Source organism: Aquila chrysaetos, chromosome 7 (assembly GCF_900496995.4).
Source record: "Aquila chrysaetos chrysaetos chromosome 7, bAquChr1.4, whole genome shotgun sequence".
In the NCBI taxonomy this organism is placed as follows: Eukaryota; Metazoa; Chordata; class Aves; order Accipitriformes; family Accipitridae; genus Aquila; species Aquila chrysaetos.
Window position 1 is genome coordinate 25,901,964 of NC_044010.1, and position 15,502 is coordinate 25,917,465.

General features: G+C 33.8%; 1 protein-coding gene across 1 annotated transcript in view; it reads left to right on the forward strand.

The window, feature by feature from the left end:
• NCAM2 (neural cell adhesion molecule 2) overlaps positions 1-15,502 on the forward strand; it is a 338,699-nt gene that overhangs the window by 198,733 nt on the left and 124,464 nt on the right. Inside the window, exons 6-7 of the mRNA XM_030021121.2 lie at positions 5,358-5,475; positions 10,825-10,985. Of these exons, the coding sequence (XP_029876981.1) occupies positions 5,358-5,475; positions 10,825-10,985 (279 nt within the window). The remainder of the gene's footprint in view (positions 1-5,357; positions 5,476-10,824; positions 10,986-15,502) is intronic.

Genomic DNA, 15,502 nt, shown 5'->3' on the forward strand with positions numbered 1-15,502 from the left:
TATTCTACATATTGTGATAGAATATAACAGTACATGCCCTATGCACTGTGAAGCCCCCCCAACAAATTGCTTTCCTCTCTGTGCATTGTGGTGCTGCGTTACCTTGACTTCTGGTTATGTACGGTTCCAACAGCACATCTGATAGCATTTAAAATGCTGAATGAGATTTTCTGCTGCTGCTATTTATGTTCATGGATATGAACCTACATTTTGAACACCTTTCGCTTCTATATGATACATATATGCAGTTGAGCGGAGAAAGCACCTGTATTTAACCTAAAACATCAAATTGCAAACTATGGTCTGACTTCACATCATTTATTGGTGGATTATATCCACAAATTTGGTTCTTCATACGTTTATTATGACTCTAGACAAGAATGCTAACGCTAACCTCTAAAGTTCAGTTCACAGTGTTAGGAGGAGAAGGAGTTGCCAGCTGAGCGATTCTGACATGGTTGCTCATGTAGAGTCGTATCAATTAAGTGCTATTTTCTGTTTCATTTATATGAATAAATACGTTTTCCTACACAAAGCTGAATGTATTAAACTTGGCCTAAAATAGCTTTTAGAGTAATATTAAAAATCAGAAAGAAAAAAAAAATTGTAGATCTCTCTGAAAAGGAAAACCTATGAAAGAATTGGATTCAGAAAAGAAAAGGAAAAAAAAAAAGAAAAGACAGAGCAATCTGTAGGCCGCTAAATGCTCATGGCTGTATTTCCACCATGTTTCTTTTTCCAAAAAATAAGCAGTAATACTTACTTTGGAGGATAATCAAAGCTTGGTATAAAAAAAAAAGTTATCATGATAGTATTTGTATGTAGAAACTGTGTGAATTTAGAACTTTACTGTTTATTTACTTATATTGCAATAGTACCTACAGAATCTACAGAAAGATCTAAGATCTATACACATAGCAAGAAGCATACAAAGTCTCCAAAGCTGAATGAACTGCAGCTAAAGAACATAGATATAGCAATAGTTCATGAGACCTGGCACACCACATAACACATAATTTTACAGTTTAAAGTTTTTAAGTTTTTGTGAGAGTTTGTAGGGAGACATGAATATAGAGAATTATGACATTAGTAATTAGTTCAATAATATTACTGCTTGCTCTTACATATGTTTTTAGGGTTTACAGTGGAAATACATTTCCAGGAGGAATATAGGGGCTGAAATTGTTGTAGCTTTGCTGATTTATTTTGAGAATAGCAGAATTTTCCATGTATGATGTTTCTTTTCTGCAAACAGTATATGAGTATGTTGCTTTCTAAATGTATTCTTTATTATATAGCGAGAGTTGATAACGTTTATATTTCTGCAAATAAGATCTGTTCCAAAGCTTATACATGCTATACTCAAAAATGTAAGCTATGGTAGAACTGTGTGAAATCCTGGATTCCCTTTTGTAAGAATAGTGATGAAGATTTGATTAAAAAAGAAACTATTAGCTATTCTTTTGCTCATTGCCCTCTAGTCAGAGTATTATCCATGGTGCAGGTGATCCATACATCCTCTGATTCAGGATGAAGATTTGAATTAAGATCACCTCTTCTGTGAACAAGGACTTTATTCAGTACTGTTTCTTTGCCTCTCTGTCCAACTAAAAAGGGAGGACAGACAGAGTGGAAAAACAGTTTGAGAGGTTGAGAGCACCCAAACATTACAGCAAACTGATGAAGACCAGTCTCTCAGAGGTACATGATATGGGACCAAATCCTCTCAAGAAGAGGAGAAAATTAAACCTAGGACTAAACCTTTGATTCTCAAATTTAAGAACAAGAGGTAAGTTCCCTCTTGGGCTGTTTTGGTCATAAATGAGTCACCTCTGCCCATGTGGATGATACTTGCCTGTAGAATGGTTTCTTGTGGTGTGTGGAAGCAAGAAAAATGAATCACCACTAGAAGTATTACTATAAAGTGAAAGATTAGGCCTTACAACCACCAAAATAAAGTGATTAAAAGCCAATCTCCAAATGATTTAAGAGCATGTTGCAAAAGTTCGTTATTTCTTTGCCTGAAGTTAGGTAGTTGTACCCATACTTAGGTACCTAAGTAAGTAGAAGAAAGTTTCACAGTTGATGAAGCAGCATGTACAGGTGATGTTGACTAAGTGGAAATGAATTGAACTTTTAAACTTAGATACCTGGATGGAATGTTATTATTTTCCTTAGTAACAATGACTTCCTAAGAAGCTGAAATTAGGTGACTTTAAGCAAAGTATCTTTTTTTTTTTTTTTTTTCAATTAGTGGAGTCATAAATAGAATCAATTTCTTATAAATTCTTTACAATAAAAAGGAAGATTTTTGTTTTGTAATCATGATATAAATATAGTCTAGAATTTGGGGGAAAATACTGGGCTGTAAGTGCACAGTATAACTACACATAAAGATAATGTTGTAGAGATGTACTTCATTTTGAAGAGAAGGGATTAGAGAAGACAATGGTGTGTGTCTTAAATATTTCTTCCATTCTCTACTCCATCTGGATGCTGAGCTGGTTGACATAACATTGGCTAATTCACATCAGGGAGAGGTGTAAATAACAGAAAGTAGGGATGAAATCGATAGCATTTCCATCAGACCATAGTAGAGTATGTTCTTTTCTATACCCAGTGTCCAAACTAGCTGATCATAGCAGCAGTTATGACTCAAGCCACATGCACATAGTTTTAAAAACTGAAAGCTGTAAAAGAAACTATTTTGAAAGTGATATTCAGTGTTCTGGTTAGTGTTGCAAGACAGGGACTCTGTGCTGAGGAGTTTGATGGTGGAGGCCTGGAAATGCAACACAGATCCTCTCTCTACTAACTTATGGAAAAGAAGAAAACAGTAAATTTGCAGAGGAAGCGTTAAAATCTGTTTGCCTAGGTTATTGGCTCATGAGTATAGAGGTTTGGTGTTCTGGGGACATGATATTTCCATATCCAATCAGTAGCCTGGGCAATTTCAAGTAGGAAAGAAGTGATATGTGTAACAGACTTAACATAAAAAAGTGTGAAAGCTATGTTAGTAAATATATGTTAGAAAACCTCTTTAGTTTTAGCTGGATGTTCACTATAGTGTTTTGGGTTTTTTTTAAATGTTTTAAAGATTACATATGAATAGAATGCAAATTGACTCAAAAATTGTTAAGATCTTGTAACAAAGTTTGATATATAAAATGTAGTTTCTAATGTACAGAAATCTTTGGGGGTTTATAATAGGTAATAAATTGATATACATTTGGGCTGGAATATCTCTTTGAAATCTAATGTTTAGGTATCTTCTTCTACTTTCAACACTGGAAATTTTATAGCATTTCTTCTCTACCCATATTTACAGTTAGGTCTAAATGTCAGGGTGTTTTAAAAAAAAAAAAAAAGGTTAACATGAAATAGAACAAAAGAATTCAAGTCCTCCTGAAAACAAAAACTTCTTTTTTTGTTATTCTCTCTCTCTCTTTTTTCTTCTAATGGGCTTATTAGATTTATTTCTTTAAGTTTTCTTTACTGTGTGGGAAGTTCCATAAATGGGATACACATCCTGATCTCACTGACATAAATGAAAAAGAATTGTTTCCACTTAAATGTGACTGGATTTACCACTTTGCTTAAGTGTGAAATGTGAGAGACTTGCCAGTATAGCATCATTTGGCTTTTCCTCTTAGGTACACACTTTAGTTCCATCCTATGTACATATGGGCACAGAACCAAAGATAAACAGATCTGTTGCCAGGAAGAATGATGAGAAAAATAAAATTTGACTTTTGAAAAGAAAAAATAGTATTTCATTTCATTGTCATTGCAGTGTCTCTTGGAAGACTGAAGCACTAGTGCTGAACTGAGTCATAGTCCTGTAGTTCTTAGTTGTCAGCAGTGAAGAACCTGCTACTTCTGGCACAGAACTGTTTCATCCTCTCATGTTACTGAGTATATTTTCAGGTCTAGACATTAGAATGCACTGAAAAATGGCTAAAATGTATTAAACACTTTCTAAGTGACTTTTTTTTATGGAAGATGGATAAATTGCTGTTGCACAACAGGAGGGTTTTGTATGCTGAGTAACGGCCCATGGAATCTCAGATAGGAAAGAAGTGACCTGTGAAACACAGATTTCAGCACACCATAAAAAAGTGTGAAAAATACATAACAACATTCACTTACTGATCACTGATAATTCTGGTACGTTATTTTTTAATAATTTGATATATTTAAGGTTTAGAAGCTGGAAAGGCTTCTGAAGTAGAATACTAAAGCTAAAATATTTGGTGCAAAGCAACAGAAGTTGATTCTCAACAGCTGTGAGAAAAACCTGTGAAAGTGCAATGGGAAGCCAAAAGCAAATTTGTTGGGATTGCCTGTTTCTCCTTCTTTTCTTTACTGTATGTTCAAGCTAAAAAGGATAAGTCTGAGTCATGCTGGTGACAGGATGCTCTTGCTAGCAGAGATCTATAGTTTATGAAGCTCTAATCTTCTTTTAACTTTTCTCTCGCTTTCTCTGACATTCCTTCTTTTTCACATATCCTCTTCCTTCCAATCTGCTGGGACTGTTTTCATTTGTTTATTTGCTTGATAGTTAATGGAAACAGATTTAGGACAGCTATCTTAAAATTACCATATGAACAAAGATGTTAAATATCAGCCTGTGAGTTGTTCTGTCTTAAATATTATTGCTATTTTTTTCTGTTGGGTAGAGTTCTCTGCAAACTGTTACAATTTTAGTAATAACTTCATCCCATCAAGAGTAGACAAAAGTTGTCACTCTCAGAACAAATTACAATTTTTGGAAATACAATTTCCAAGAATAGATTGTATCCCTTGGGTTCTGTCACATTTCACCTTTTGAAGCTGGTGATACTCCTGCCCAGGAAATATGCAAAACTTAAGTAAAAAGAATTAAATATACATAATCAAGGCTACTACATACTACACCTGTTTTAAAAGCAGTCTGACGTTAATACATAGTTGTATGTCAGCTTTATAATTGAATGAAAGAGAAAAAAGACTAGAGATATATTTTCATTTGAGATAAATTGCTGCCCGTCATAACTCTATTGTCTTATACATGCTAAGTGTAACTTCAGTCACTTTAAAATGTTCTGTAAGAAAATTGAAGAACTGCTGAAAAAGACTTTTAAAAAATTTATTCTAGTACAAGAAAAGGTTATAAATGTTCTGATAATATTAAAAATCTTGTGTTTAAGAAAAGTAAAGAAATACTAGTAGCAGTGATTCATAATGTAACTTGATCCCTAAGTGTAACCATAAATTCCAAAATTAGCAAAGGACCCTATCCTGTGCTTTAAATTTCCCTGGAAACACATAAAATAATTTATTTTTCCATTAATAGGACATAATGTTTTATTTTTCAGTTCCCCCTGCAATTACTCTGCTACAGAAATCCTTTAATGCCACTGCAGATCGAGGAGAAGCAATAACTTTGTTCTGCAGAGCCACTGGATCACCTCCACCTGAAATCAGTTGGTATAGGTAAGTTCAGTTGAGGTCTGCACATCAGAGCATGTTGTTTTAATGTGTCACGATATTCTATCACAGTCCATTAAGCTGTGCAACCTTAATTTCTTTACTGAATTTTAAGAGCATTTGCTGTCCATTTCTGTTCTAACTTCTAAAGCTAGATTCAACATTAATAAGTGAATGAACTTGCACAAATTCAATTGCACTGAGATTACCAGTAGGCGAGATAAATGTAAAAAGTAACTAAAATACCATATTGACATGATTTCTTCATATTTGAGCAGAAAAAAATAAAGGTGAAGCAATGAGTCCATATCTCAAAAACAATACAAGCAAAAATCTCACAACAACTTTTGCATATCAATGCATCAGGTAAAAACATATGCAGTTGTGCATTACATAAATACCCAGTACAGATCAGCAATATTGATAACAAAGATAACATTTTCCCCATCTGTAAAAATAGATTCTAACCCTAACTCTCCATTTCAATGAGATTCAGAAGGAGGTATGGTTTTAGACACCCCTACCATATGAGAATGTTTCATTGAATAAGATGCAAGGGTATCTTATGTAATTTTTAAAATGTAATACATTTTGGAAATGGAACTGCTTTTAAAGTTCATGTGTGTTTTTTGATGATATCAATGATATGAACATAGTATAGCTATGTCATTTGGGAACACTTACCATAGAACATTTGTAAAAATTTGAATACTCATATTCTGTATATTCTTTCAATTTTAACAAAGATATGCATCAGTCCTGGGATATAAAATATCTCAGACACCTCATACCAGTGCACATTTCTGCTTTAGACCTGAATAATTTGTATCTATTTGTATTATTTCAGGTGAATTAAAAGGTCACTGCATTTCCAAAATGGACATGGAAAGGATTTCCATCAATTCTTAATCTCCTTTGGAATCTTTGAACAACGTTAGATTCATTTTAAATATTAGCTTCCTTTGACTGACACCTTTATTTTAACATACCATAAGTCAAATATGGATTTCAGTTTTTCTCTTGTGCAATTTGAATCTCAGGAGATGTAAATAAATAGAATGCAAAGTCAATTCCTTAATGTAGCTTAGAATTCAAAGTTTAGTGAAGAGGAGGAAAAAGAAAAACAAAATATGCAGAGCCCAAATTAAAGAACCGATACTGAATTCAAACTAAGGTTGAATATTTTGATTATTTAATGTCTCTGAAAAATTTTTACAATGTCTGTCTTATCTGGCCAAAATTCTTAAGAGTTGTCTGAAATCTGGTACCCTAAATGGCCTTGTTGTAAGACAACCAACATTAATGTTTTATACTGTTAAGAAATAATGCATAAATTTCCACAGTTTGTGGATATCTCTGTTTACAGTTGGGGGGGTCAGTATTTTATAAATACTACAGTATGTACACAGGCTAAGTGTCTTGGAGAGACACTTATCTCTATGTCTACTGATTAGAGCCTACTGAAGGATTTTCCTTTGTTTTACCAGCCCCTGAGGCAACTGACTTTTTTAAACCATTCATTAAATATCTTTTCTAAAGATTTTACAAAAGCTTCACAGCCTTGTGTACTGGATACTGAATGTTAACTACAGAAGCTTCTGTTCTGTTCCTATTTCAAGAACTATCTCATAGTGAGGAATATTGGCTTATGTGCCTCCCTTCCCTGTTTTGGGTTTTTTTTCCCCCTTTCATTTACTTTTTATTTTGTCTTATTAGGCTATAAATTCATGGCAGTAGAAAATATTCTTGCTTTTTTATTTGCTGACAGTGAGAGGTTGTAAAGTAGTAGGTGGAAAAGGCCCCTGGTGTCTGTGACAGGATATTATTATTGATATACAAACAGGGAAAAAAGATGGGAGGAGCTAAATTATTTTTTCTAGAGGAAGCAAATTTGATTCTAAATTGTATTCCAGTACTAAATTTCTGCATCAAATTTCTGAAATCTCTGTCCTGAACTGTTCAGGTCCCTTTTCACTCACATATAGGTAGCCAATTAAAAGGATTCAGAATCAGCTGATATTTTCTCCTTGTCCTTGGACTTATCTTGCAGATATGTCAAGATAAAGACCTTAGTTTTCTAGAATATTTCAGATGCTTTTTCTTTAGAAATTAGACTGAGCATAGGAAAACTAGATCAACATAATCCTTCTTGATTTTCAGAAAAATCTAGAAAGCATTGTCAGTGGTAGGAAAGTCTATCAAAACTGATTTATTTAATATTAATATGCTTGTCATCCATTGAGAACCTAATTGAATCCGTTTATCAGAATTAATGGCCAAGGTGTCATATTCCAAATTTCATCCTGTTTAGCATACTTTGACGTTGAATGTAAGTTGATATTAACCTCAGTTGTATGTGTTTCTTTTTCAATAAACAAGTGGAATTACATCCTGAATTTGATTAAGTGTTAATGCTGATTTTGGAAGGGTTACAACCTTTGGTTTCAGCAAGTTATGGGATTCGTGTTCAGTTTTATTCCCGATTATACTGTTTATCCATGTGAGTTCAGCTATTTTATTTAATTTGCCTCAGGTTAACCATTTGTAAAAAGGGTATGTGTAATAAAGTGACTGAATGGAAGTCTGTTTTCTGAATACATGCTAAGGAAAAAAGGCTAGTGAGATGCAAACTATTATAACAGAGAATAAAGTTTCATTGTAAAACATTCAAAAGTATACTGAACATTCTGGAGAGCTGGGGAAAAGCTCTGATAAAAAGGGTGGGAATGATTTCTACTCCACTCTGCTGGAGGATTTTTGTTATATGGTATAGAAAGTATATCCATACCTGTTGAGAGGGTTCATCAAGATTAAGGACCTGTTTTATACACAGTTCAGTGTTCTTGTGTCTTTGTTGACTTTTAAAATGGGCTCTGACACCAATTATTCTCTCATTCACTCTATTGAATTTTCTTTAGCAAGGCCTGCATAATTTGGATCTATCATTGTGTAGTCTTACAATCCACTGATATTTTAGTCAATTAAAAAATAAATTCTCTTCATTTTCTTTTTTCTTGTTTCCTTCTCGGATTGCAATGAACTGATTTAACAGGTCAACTTCAGCTAGGGCATGAAAAATGGCTATATTTTTAAAATCAAATGACAGTAGAATTAAGGTGGTTTGTATATCCCTCTGTGTTGACTGTAAGCAAGATGCTGGACAAAACAGTAGTTTCAAGCTTTAAACTCTTTAAGACAGAAGCTAATATGGTAATAGCTTTAACTATTTACTTCGTCCCTTTTTCATTTCCAGGTGCTGACAATGTTTGAGATTTTATCAATGTAAAATGGAGGCATCTGAACTAATGTGTCAATCTTTCTCAAAAAAATGCTTTAGTTCACTTACAAATTAATTTGAAATACCTAGTCAAGAAGAAAGGTCAGCAAGGTTTAGTTGCTGCTCTATTTAATGTGCATATGTACTTTGTTAATATTTCATGGACTGAGAGAATCTAATTCTTTCACCACTTAACTGATATCTCTATTGAAGCTGATATTACATTAGTGTAAAGCATAACCTTCAGAGAAGCAATACACTAATAAAATTAAATTAGCCAGGAATGAAAGATAAAGATCCAAATGTACAGGTTATCAACTGGAAATCTTTACTCATGTGAATAGTCCTACTGAAATCAAGATGATTGTTTACATGTGTGGAGATAATTTACACTACTAAAGTTCAGCTGGATCAATCCCCTTATCTTTACTGGCAGGATTTAGAATTATCTGACAAAAATAATCTGGGTTTAATGTGTTATTCATGTTTTCCTGTTCTCCAATATCAGCATTAATCTGAATTTCTGCTCTTCGCTAGAGGGTCCAGGGAAATGCTCATAATCTCATTTCTGCTTAGAAATTGTCATAGATATAGGTGATGTTTGTGATAACGGGCATTTGGAAACTACTTCTGACCTTGAATATAGACTTTTATTTCCTAACAGAAATCCCTAGGGTTGGTGGTTTTTTTTTGTTGTTTTGGTTTTTTTTTTTTTTTGGTGAAACCACCTATGTGGAAAATTAGACCTTTTCTGTTCTGCAAAACGATTTCTATGATTTGCTTTGGAAAGGAGATGAACAAGTATCACAATAATATCTTGCAGTGGACAGCTAACTCACCTAGAGTTATTTACTAAAATATTACTAAAATGCAAGCTATATAGGTGCCAGGGGAAACCTATTAACAGATATTTATGCTCCCAAGAAAGAAGTATTCTCACTTTTAGGGAAAGTATTATTTTAGAAAATATTAAATATATGTAGTTATCAGCATTACATGAGAAGAAAGTGAAAATTGTTGTAGCTCAAATCTTGAAATAAAACTAGGTGTCCTAAACTAGGCATATTGAACAGAATATAGTAGAATATTTCAGTAATGCATATTGGTTTCATTTTGCAAATTGTTTTCAAGAAGTTGGCATTGTCAGCAGGATTATCAATGCTTATGAAAATCAGGCAATTTTTATGTACATGCTTATGAGAAGGGGCTGTTCATGATTCAACAGAAATAAAATCAAAAGAAGCCTAGAGCAAACTAGGCAGAATGAGAAGAAGTAAAAAAAAAAAAAAGTTAAAATTGCACTCTTGAAAAAGAAGCTGTTTTGATAACTGTGTGTATGCCAAGGTGCTCAAATAGACCGGTCAAGCCTTGATCAGCCCTCAGAATTGTTCACAGGTTCTGGTCAGAACTCATTCTAACATCTGGAGACATGCCTGCTTACTAGGTTGTGGCTAGCCAACAGCAACTGAGAGGAAACAGTTTGGAAGGGTTCTTTATGTGGCAATGGGCTCTACGTGTATGTAGTTTAAAACTTTTAAGTTGGTGCATTGTTACTAATGTGAACTGCAACAGTTACACTTAGAAAATATTCTTTTAAATGTTTCTCACATACATGTATTTGTCTAACAGATTTCCTTCTATCCTTCCCTGAGTGTAAGCCATATGTTAGAGTTCTAGTCACAAGCATTTTTCTAACATTGAGTCAATATTGAACATTTAAGAATAAAGAAATTGTAGCATTTTTAATATATATATCTTTTGGAACCTGACAATAAAATTGTGAAGCTGGGGTCTTGAACATCAAAATGCAATTCAGAATGCTTTGCTTGTGTCTAGAATGTGCACATTCTTATGAAAAAAACACTCTGATCCTGCAGAACAATTTTTGTCATGCTAAAATCAACTCCCTTCTGTACACACTGCCAATTTATGCCACGTGAGTCAATGCATTTTTGAGGCTAGCATAATAGCAGTCTCTTCCCTCAAAGATTATTTTCAAGATATTGATGCTTCCATAGCACATTGTTTCAGAGTTTGGAACCTACTGGTTGATTTATACATAATTCTTATTTTTTTAGGAATGGTAAACTTATTGAAGAAAATGAAAAATATATGCTGAGAGGAAGCAATACAGAACTAACAATAAGCGATATAAAAAATATTGATGCAGGTCCTTATATCTGTAATGCTAAAAACAAAGCAGGAAATGATAAAAAACAGACATACCTTCAAGTTTTTGGTAAGTACTGCATAGTGTGTTCCATCCTTCTGTTTTAAATGTAAACAGTAGGGAACTGAGGTCATAATTCACAATTTTCAGTGGAATACTGTTCCAACACTGCAAGGTGTCTACTGACTCAGCAAACCACTCTCTGTATAATTTTACAGCTTTTTCCTCCCTGTTGGCTACTTTAACCTTTACACCTGAATTTAATTTTGAAAAAGGCTATCTGGCATTTGCTTTTCTGCTATTCAGATACAGTACAATGGAGTGTTAAATTGTTAATTCACTCTAGTTTTCCTTTAAAAGTTGGCTGCTTGCAAGAAAACCAAGAGGAGAAAGAGGGCAAAATTCTGAAAGGGGAAAAAAACCCGTTATTTGGACTTTTAAGCAGTGCTTTTTTTTTTAGATAAGAAACCATGCAGAGGTGTTCCTGATTTTTAATTTGTTTTTCTTTCTTGATTTTTATTTTTTAAGTGCATGATTGCAGATGTAGTCACAAAAATAGTCTGATGTGAGTTTCAAAGGATAAAAGTAATAACATAAAAACTCTTATTTTTCTGTGCTCTACCACACAATCTGTGTTCATGATTCTCTTCTTTACATAGAACTGATAATTTCTTTGAAGTTTTGTATAGCTACAACCTAGTGAGAGTAGGCATCTGTGAGAATGTAGAAAACCACCTTCAGAATCATTGTGCAGGATCAAGGCCGTAGCTTACTTACGAAAAACCTACAAAAAAGTCCTGTGTTGGGGCTTTTTACATTAACTTTAGCTTGTAGTAGAGAAAAAGACCATTTGTATTTGAATAGCTAAAGCACGTACTTAGGACCATGGGAAATCAAATTTAAGTCCCAGTTAAAACTAATAGTAATGTATACAAAGTGAAACAGTTCTAACAGGAGAGGGTAATCTGATAACTTGCACTGAAGGAGCAGAGTTGTTGGGTTGGATAATACTGTCATTTGGGATCTGGGAGCCTGAGGCTGAAGCCATGGTGTCAGGTGAGAAGGTTAGCTGTGTCTGTGTGCTTTCCACTGTCTTTCATATTTGAGAAACTCTTCATAGCCCTCCATGCTGTGCTGTCTCAAGTGCTCCATACTCCAGACGGGGTGCCTAACCATTGGGCTACTTTGTTGTTCTGAGGTACTTGAAAGTTATTCTCAATTACTTTCCAAAGGAAAGAAGATTAAATACAATTCTAAATTTCATCCCAGCCTCAAGATCTACAGCATCTTGAACATTTTTGTGGAAAACAAAAACATTTAATTTAATTCTATTTCCAAAATTGAAAAAAAAAATAATAAATTGAAAGAATAGAAAAGATTTGCTAGTTTTGATATGAGTTTAGGGAAGTTTCAGCAGAAATAATTTTGCATATTATTTGAGTAACTTTAAGTATGGCTGAAATTTACGTAGTTTTTGCCTAGGGCAACATAACTTTCGAATGTAAGGAATAGGGAAAAGGATACACCAGATGTAAGAGTGAGTATTTCCTGTATACATTCTTCCATCTTTTAACAGCCACTGTTCTGGGGACTCCCCGGAAAGCTAAATCCAAATGATTTAATAGATACCATGAGTTTGTTAAATCTGTTTTGAACCTACATGTCCTTTTTGTTTCTACAATATCATAAACTCCTGAATTCCTTAAATTATTTCTTTCTTGCACAAAAAATTATTTCTTATGTTTAAGTTTGGGGCCTATTCATTTCTTTGGCTGATAATTCTCATTTTAAGATAAAAAGTGAAGAATAATTCCATATGTTCTTTACCTCAAATGTAGTTTTCTGTCTAACTAGTTCATTTATTTTCTAAGCTGCAAGGTTCCAATCTATTTAGTTTCTCCTACTGGGGAAACCATTATGAATCTCTGAACCATGTATTCCTGTACCTTTCTGGTTACAATCCCCTGTTTGTGAAATGGCAAGGCAAGAATGGCACACAAGATTCGCGTTGTGGGGGGAACCTGGCTGTTCAGCAGCACAGTGCTGCTGCTGCTGCTTTGATCTCAGTGCCTTCTCTCACATTCTGCTTGCACCTCTGGCTGTCGCCGAGTACTGAACTGGTGTTTCCACAGAACTGTCTACAGTGTCTCCCAGGTCTCTTTCCTGAGTGATTATAGCTAATTTAGAGCACATCATTGAGTATGTATATTTAGAGTTACTTTTCCTGTGTGCTTTACTATTGGATATATTTAAATTAGATTATAATAATCTGTGTACTGTTAGTTTGACCTTAGGGAATAGTATCATAAATTAAGCCTCTTACCTTATTTGTAATCTCTAAAGCTCAGTGTAATTTTAGTCTAATATTGCCTTTACAAAGTTCACCTCTACTTTAACTCTGAAAATGTGGAGCAGTATTGTATTTTCTCCTACAAAGAACTTCACTTTTTCTTTTGTCTCTTTCACACAGGTTAAACTCCCAGTCATATACACAGGCAACAATTTACTATACTTTTCTTCCCCTTAAATGTATTCAGAAAACTGCAATGTGAAAATGGCAAGGCAGATGGCTGATTATTATAGCTAAACAGTACACAAACAGCCAATTTGTGTTAAACTGACCTATTAAATTACATTATTCTTTCCTACTCCTTTAGTTTGCTTGTCTCACATACCTGTTATCTTTAATTTTAATTTACAATGCAAACTCCTTGGGGCAATGACTATTGTTTCTGCTACAACGGGGCGCTGGCAGGGTTGAAACTTGTAATAACAGTAATGTAACCATAATGCAATAAAAATAACAGTAACATTATAACATTCAGCATTTAAAATTTCTAGTACTCTGCACTTTTGAATGGACGTGCCCATCTTAGTGCCATCTAACAGCTGCATATGTTTAGTTTCCATGCGTGACTTAAGATTTTTTGTTTTTTTTTTTTTGTTTCCAGTATCAGTGCTAAAAAAGCTATTTTGTCATCATATCAAATTCTTACTCTGACAGTTTTTCTGCAACACTAACACATCCATAGAAACCCATAGGCACACACCCTGCTCTCCCCAATTCTTCGTCTTTGTTAGTGCTCTTTATCTATTTTACCTAATAAGACATAGAAGAGTAAAGAAAGCCCTGTTGCCCTCAGAGGATTTCTTACTGATCATGATTTGGTAATCTGCGTCTGTCATCCTGTTATCTGCTATAGTTCTCTCTGTACCATTATCCATTACTACCTAAAAGATCTCACCCATATTAATGCTTAGGACTTGTACTGAGCTCTTTGAAACAAATTCATTTGTTTAGTCCTTCTGAACAGCTTGAAACCATAGGTGTGCTTCCTTGAATTCTTTAAAAATATTTTTAGTATTTGTATCTGCTTGTTAGCTAACTTTATATATCTCTTCACCCATACTATTCAGTTTCATTGTTTTCTTTGATTTGTTTTGTGATGTAATTAGTTATAAATATGTGTGTTTAGATACATGTAATTAGCATTTTGAATTATGAAATACAATATTTTTACAGCAATGAGCACCCAACAAAAATTTCCAAAATAACATAATTACAAGCGGTTGATTTAAAAGCAGTCAGGAAAATTCAATACCTTAAAGCCTTCCTATATCATCTTACTTTCTCAGACTTAAACATTCATTTTTTCATCATTCCTTCTCCAGGGTGATGGCAGTACTGTTCATTTACTGTGTAATAAAAAATCTAATCAGGCTAAATGAAACAAAATTAGCTTCAATTAAAGACATATTCATGCTTTGTAAGAATAGTGCTTATATTCTGAGGATAGTTTTTATATATTTATTTGGCTTGTTCTTTAGTTGCTAATTTCCACTCCTTAATCACTCAAATGTTTGATTCTGCCATTCGATGATGCATAAACAGTTGAGGTTTTCAACAAGTTTTCTCTCCTCTGTACATGTGCCATAGAAAGAGACATTTCTGTGTCTAATAATTTCTATTTCTAGAAAGAGAAAAAATATTTTTTCTTTAATCAGAACTGGTAGAAAAATTGGAATGAGTTTAGCATAAGCTAATTTGAAGTTCTCTAGGTTGTAGGTGTTTTACCTACATAATCAATGAGAGGGTAGTCTAAGCTTATCAAAAATATTTAATTGGCATTTCAGTAGTTTCTGACAATTCATTTCATGAAAGTCAAATGAGGGAAAAATACCTCAAGAAGCATTACAAAAGACCCTTTAATTATTGTATAGTTTAAGCACATACTATTTTTATTTTCTAGATGTGTTTTTAAGTATAATCTGAATCTCATATAGCAGGAAGGTTTTTGCAGCTGTGTTCAGTGTAACTTTTATTATTTATTGAGAAAAATAAATGCTATTATTAATTTATTATCTGTCATCAGACAGATGAGAGGAAATGTAACGGACCTATCCTGTCTTATCCCTCTTAGATGTGTTCCAAATGTTAAAATTCAAAATGTTTAGGTTAATTTAGGCCCTCAAAAGCCATACATCTTGGAACCAAAGAGGCTGCAGTGAGTCTATAATGAGATTGGCGTGTGTCGTGGTTTAACCTCAGCCAGCAACTAAGCACCACGCAGCCGCTCACTCACTCC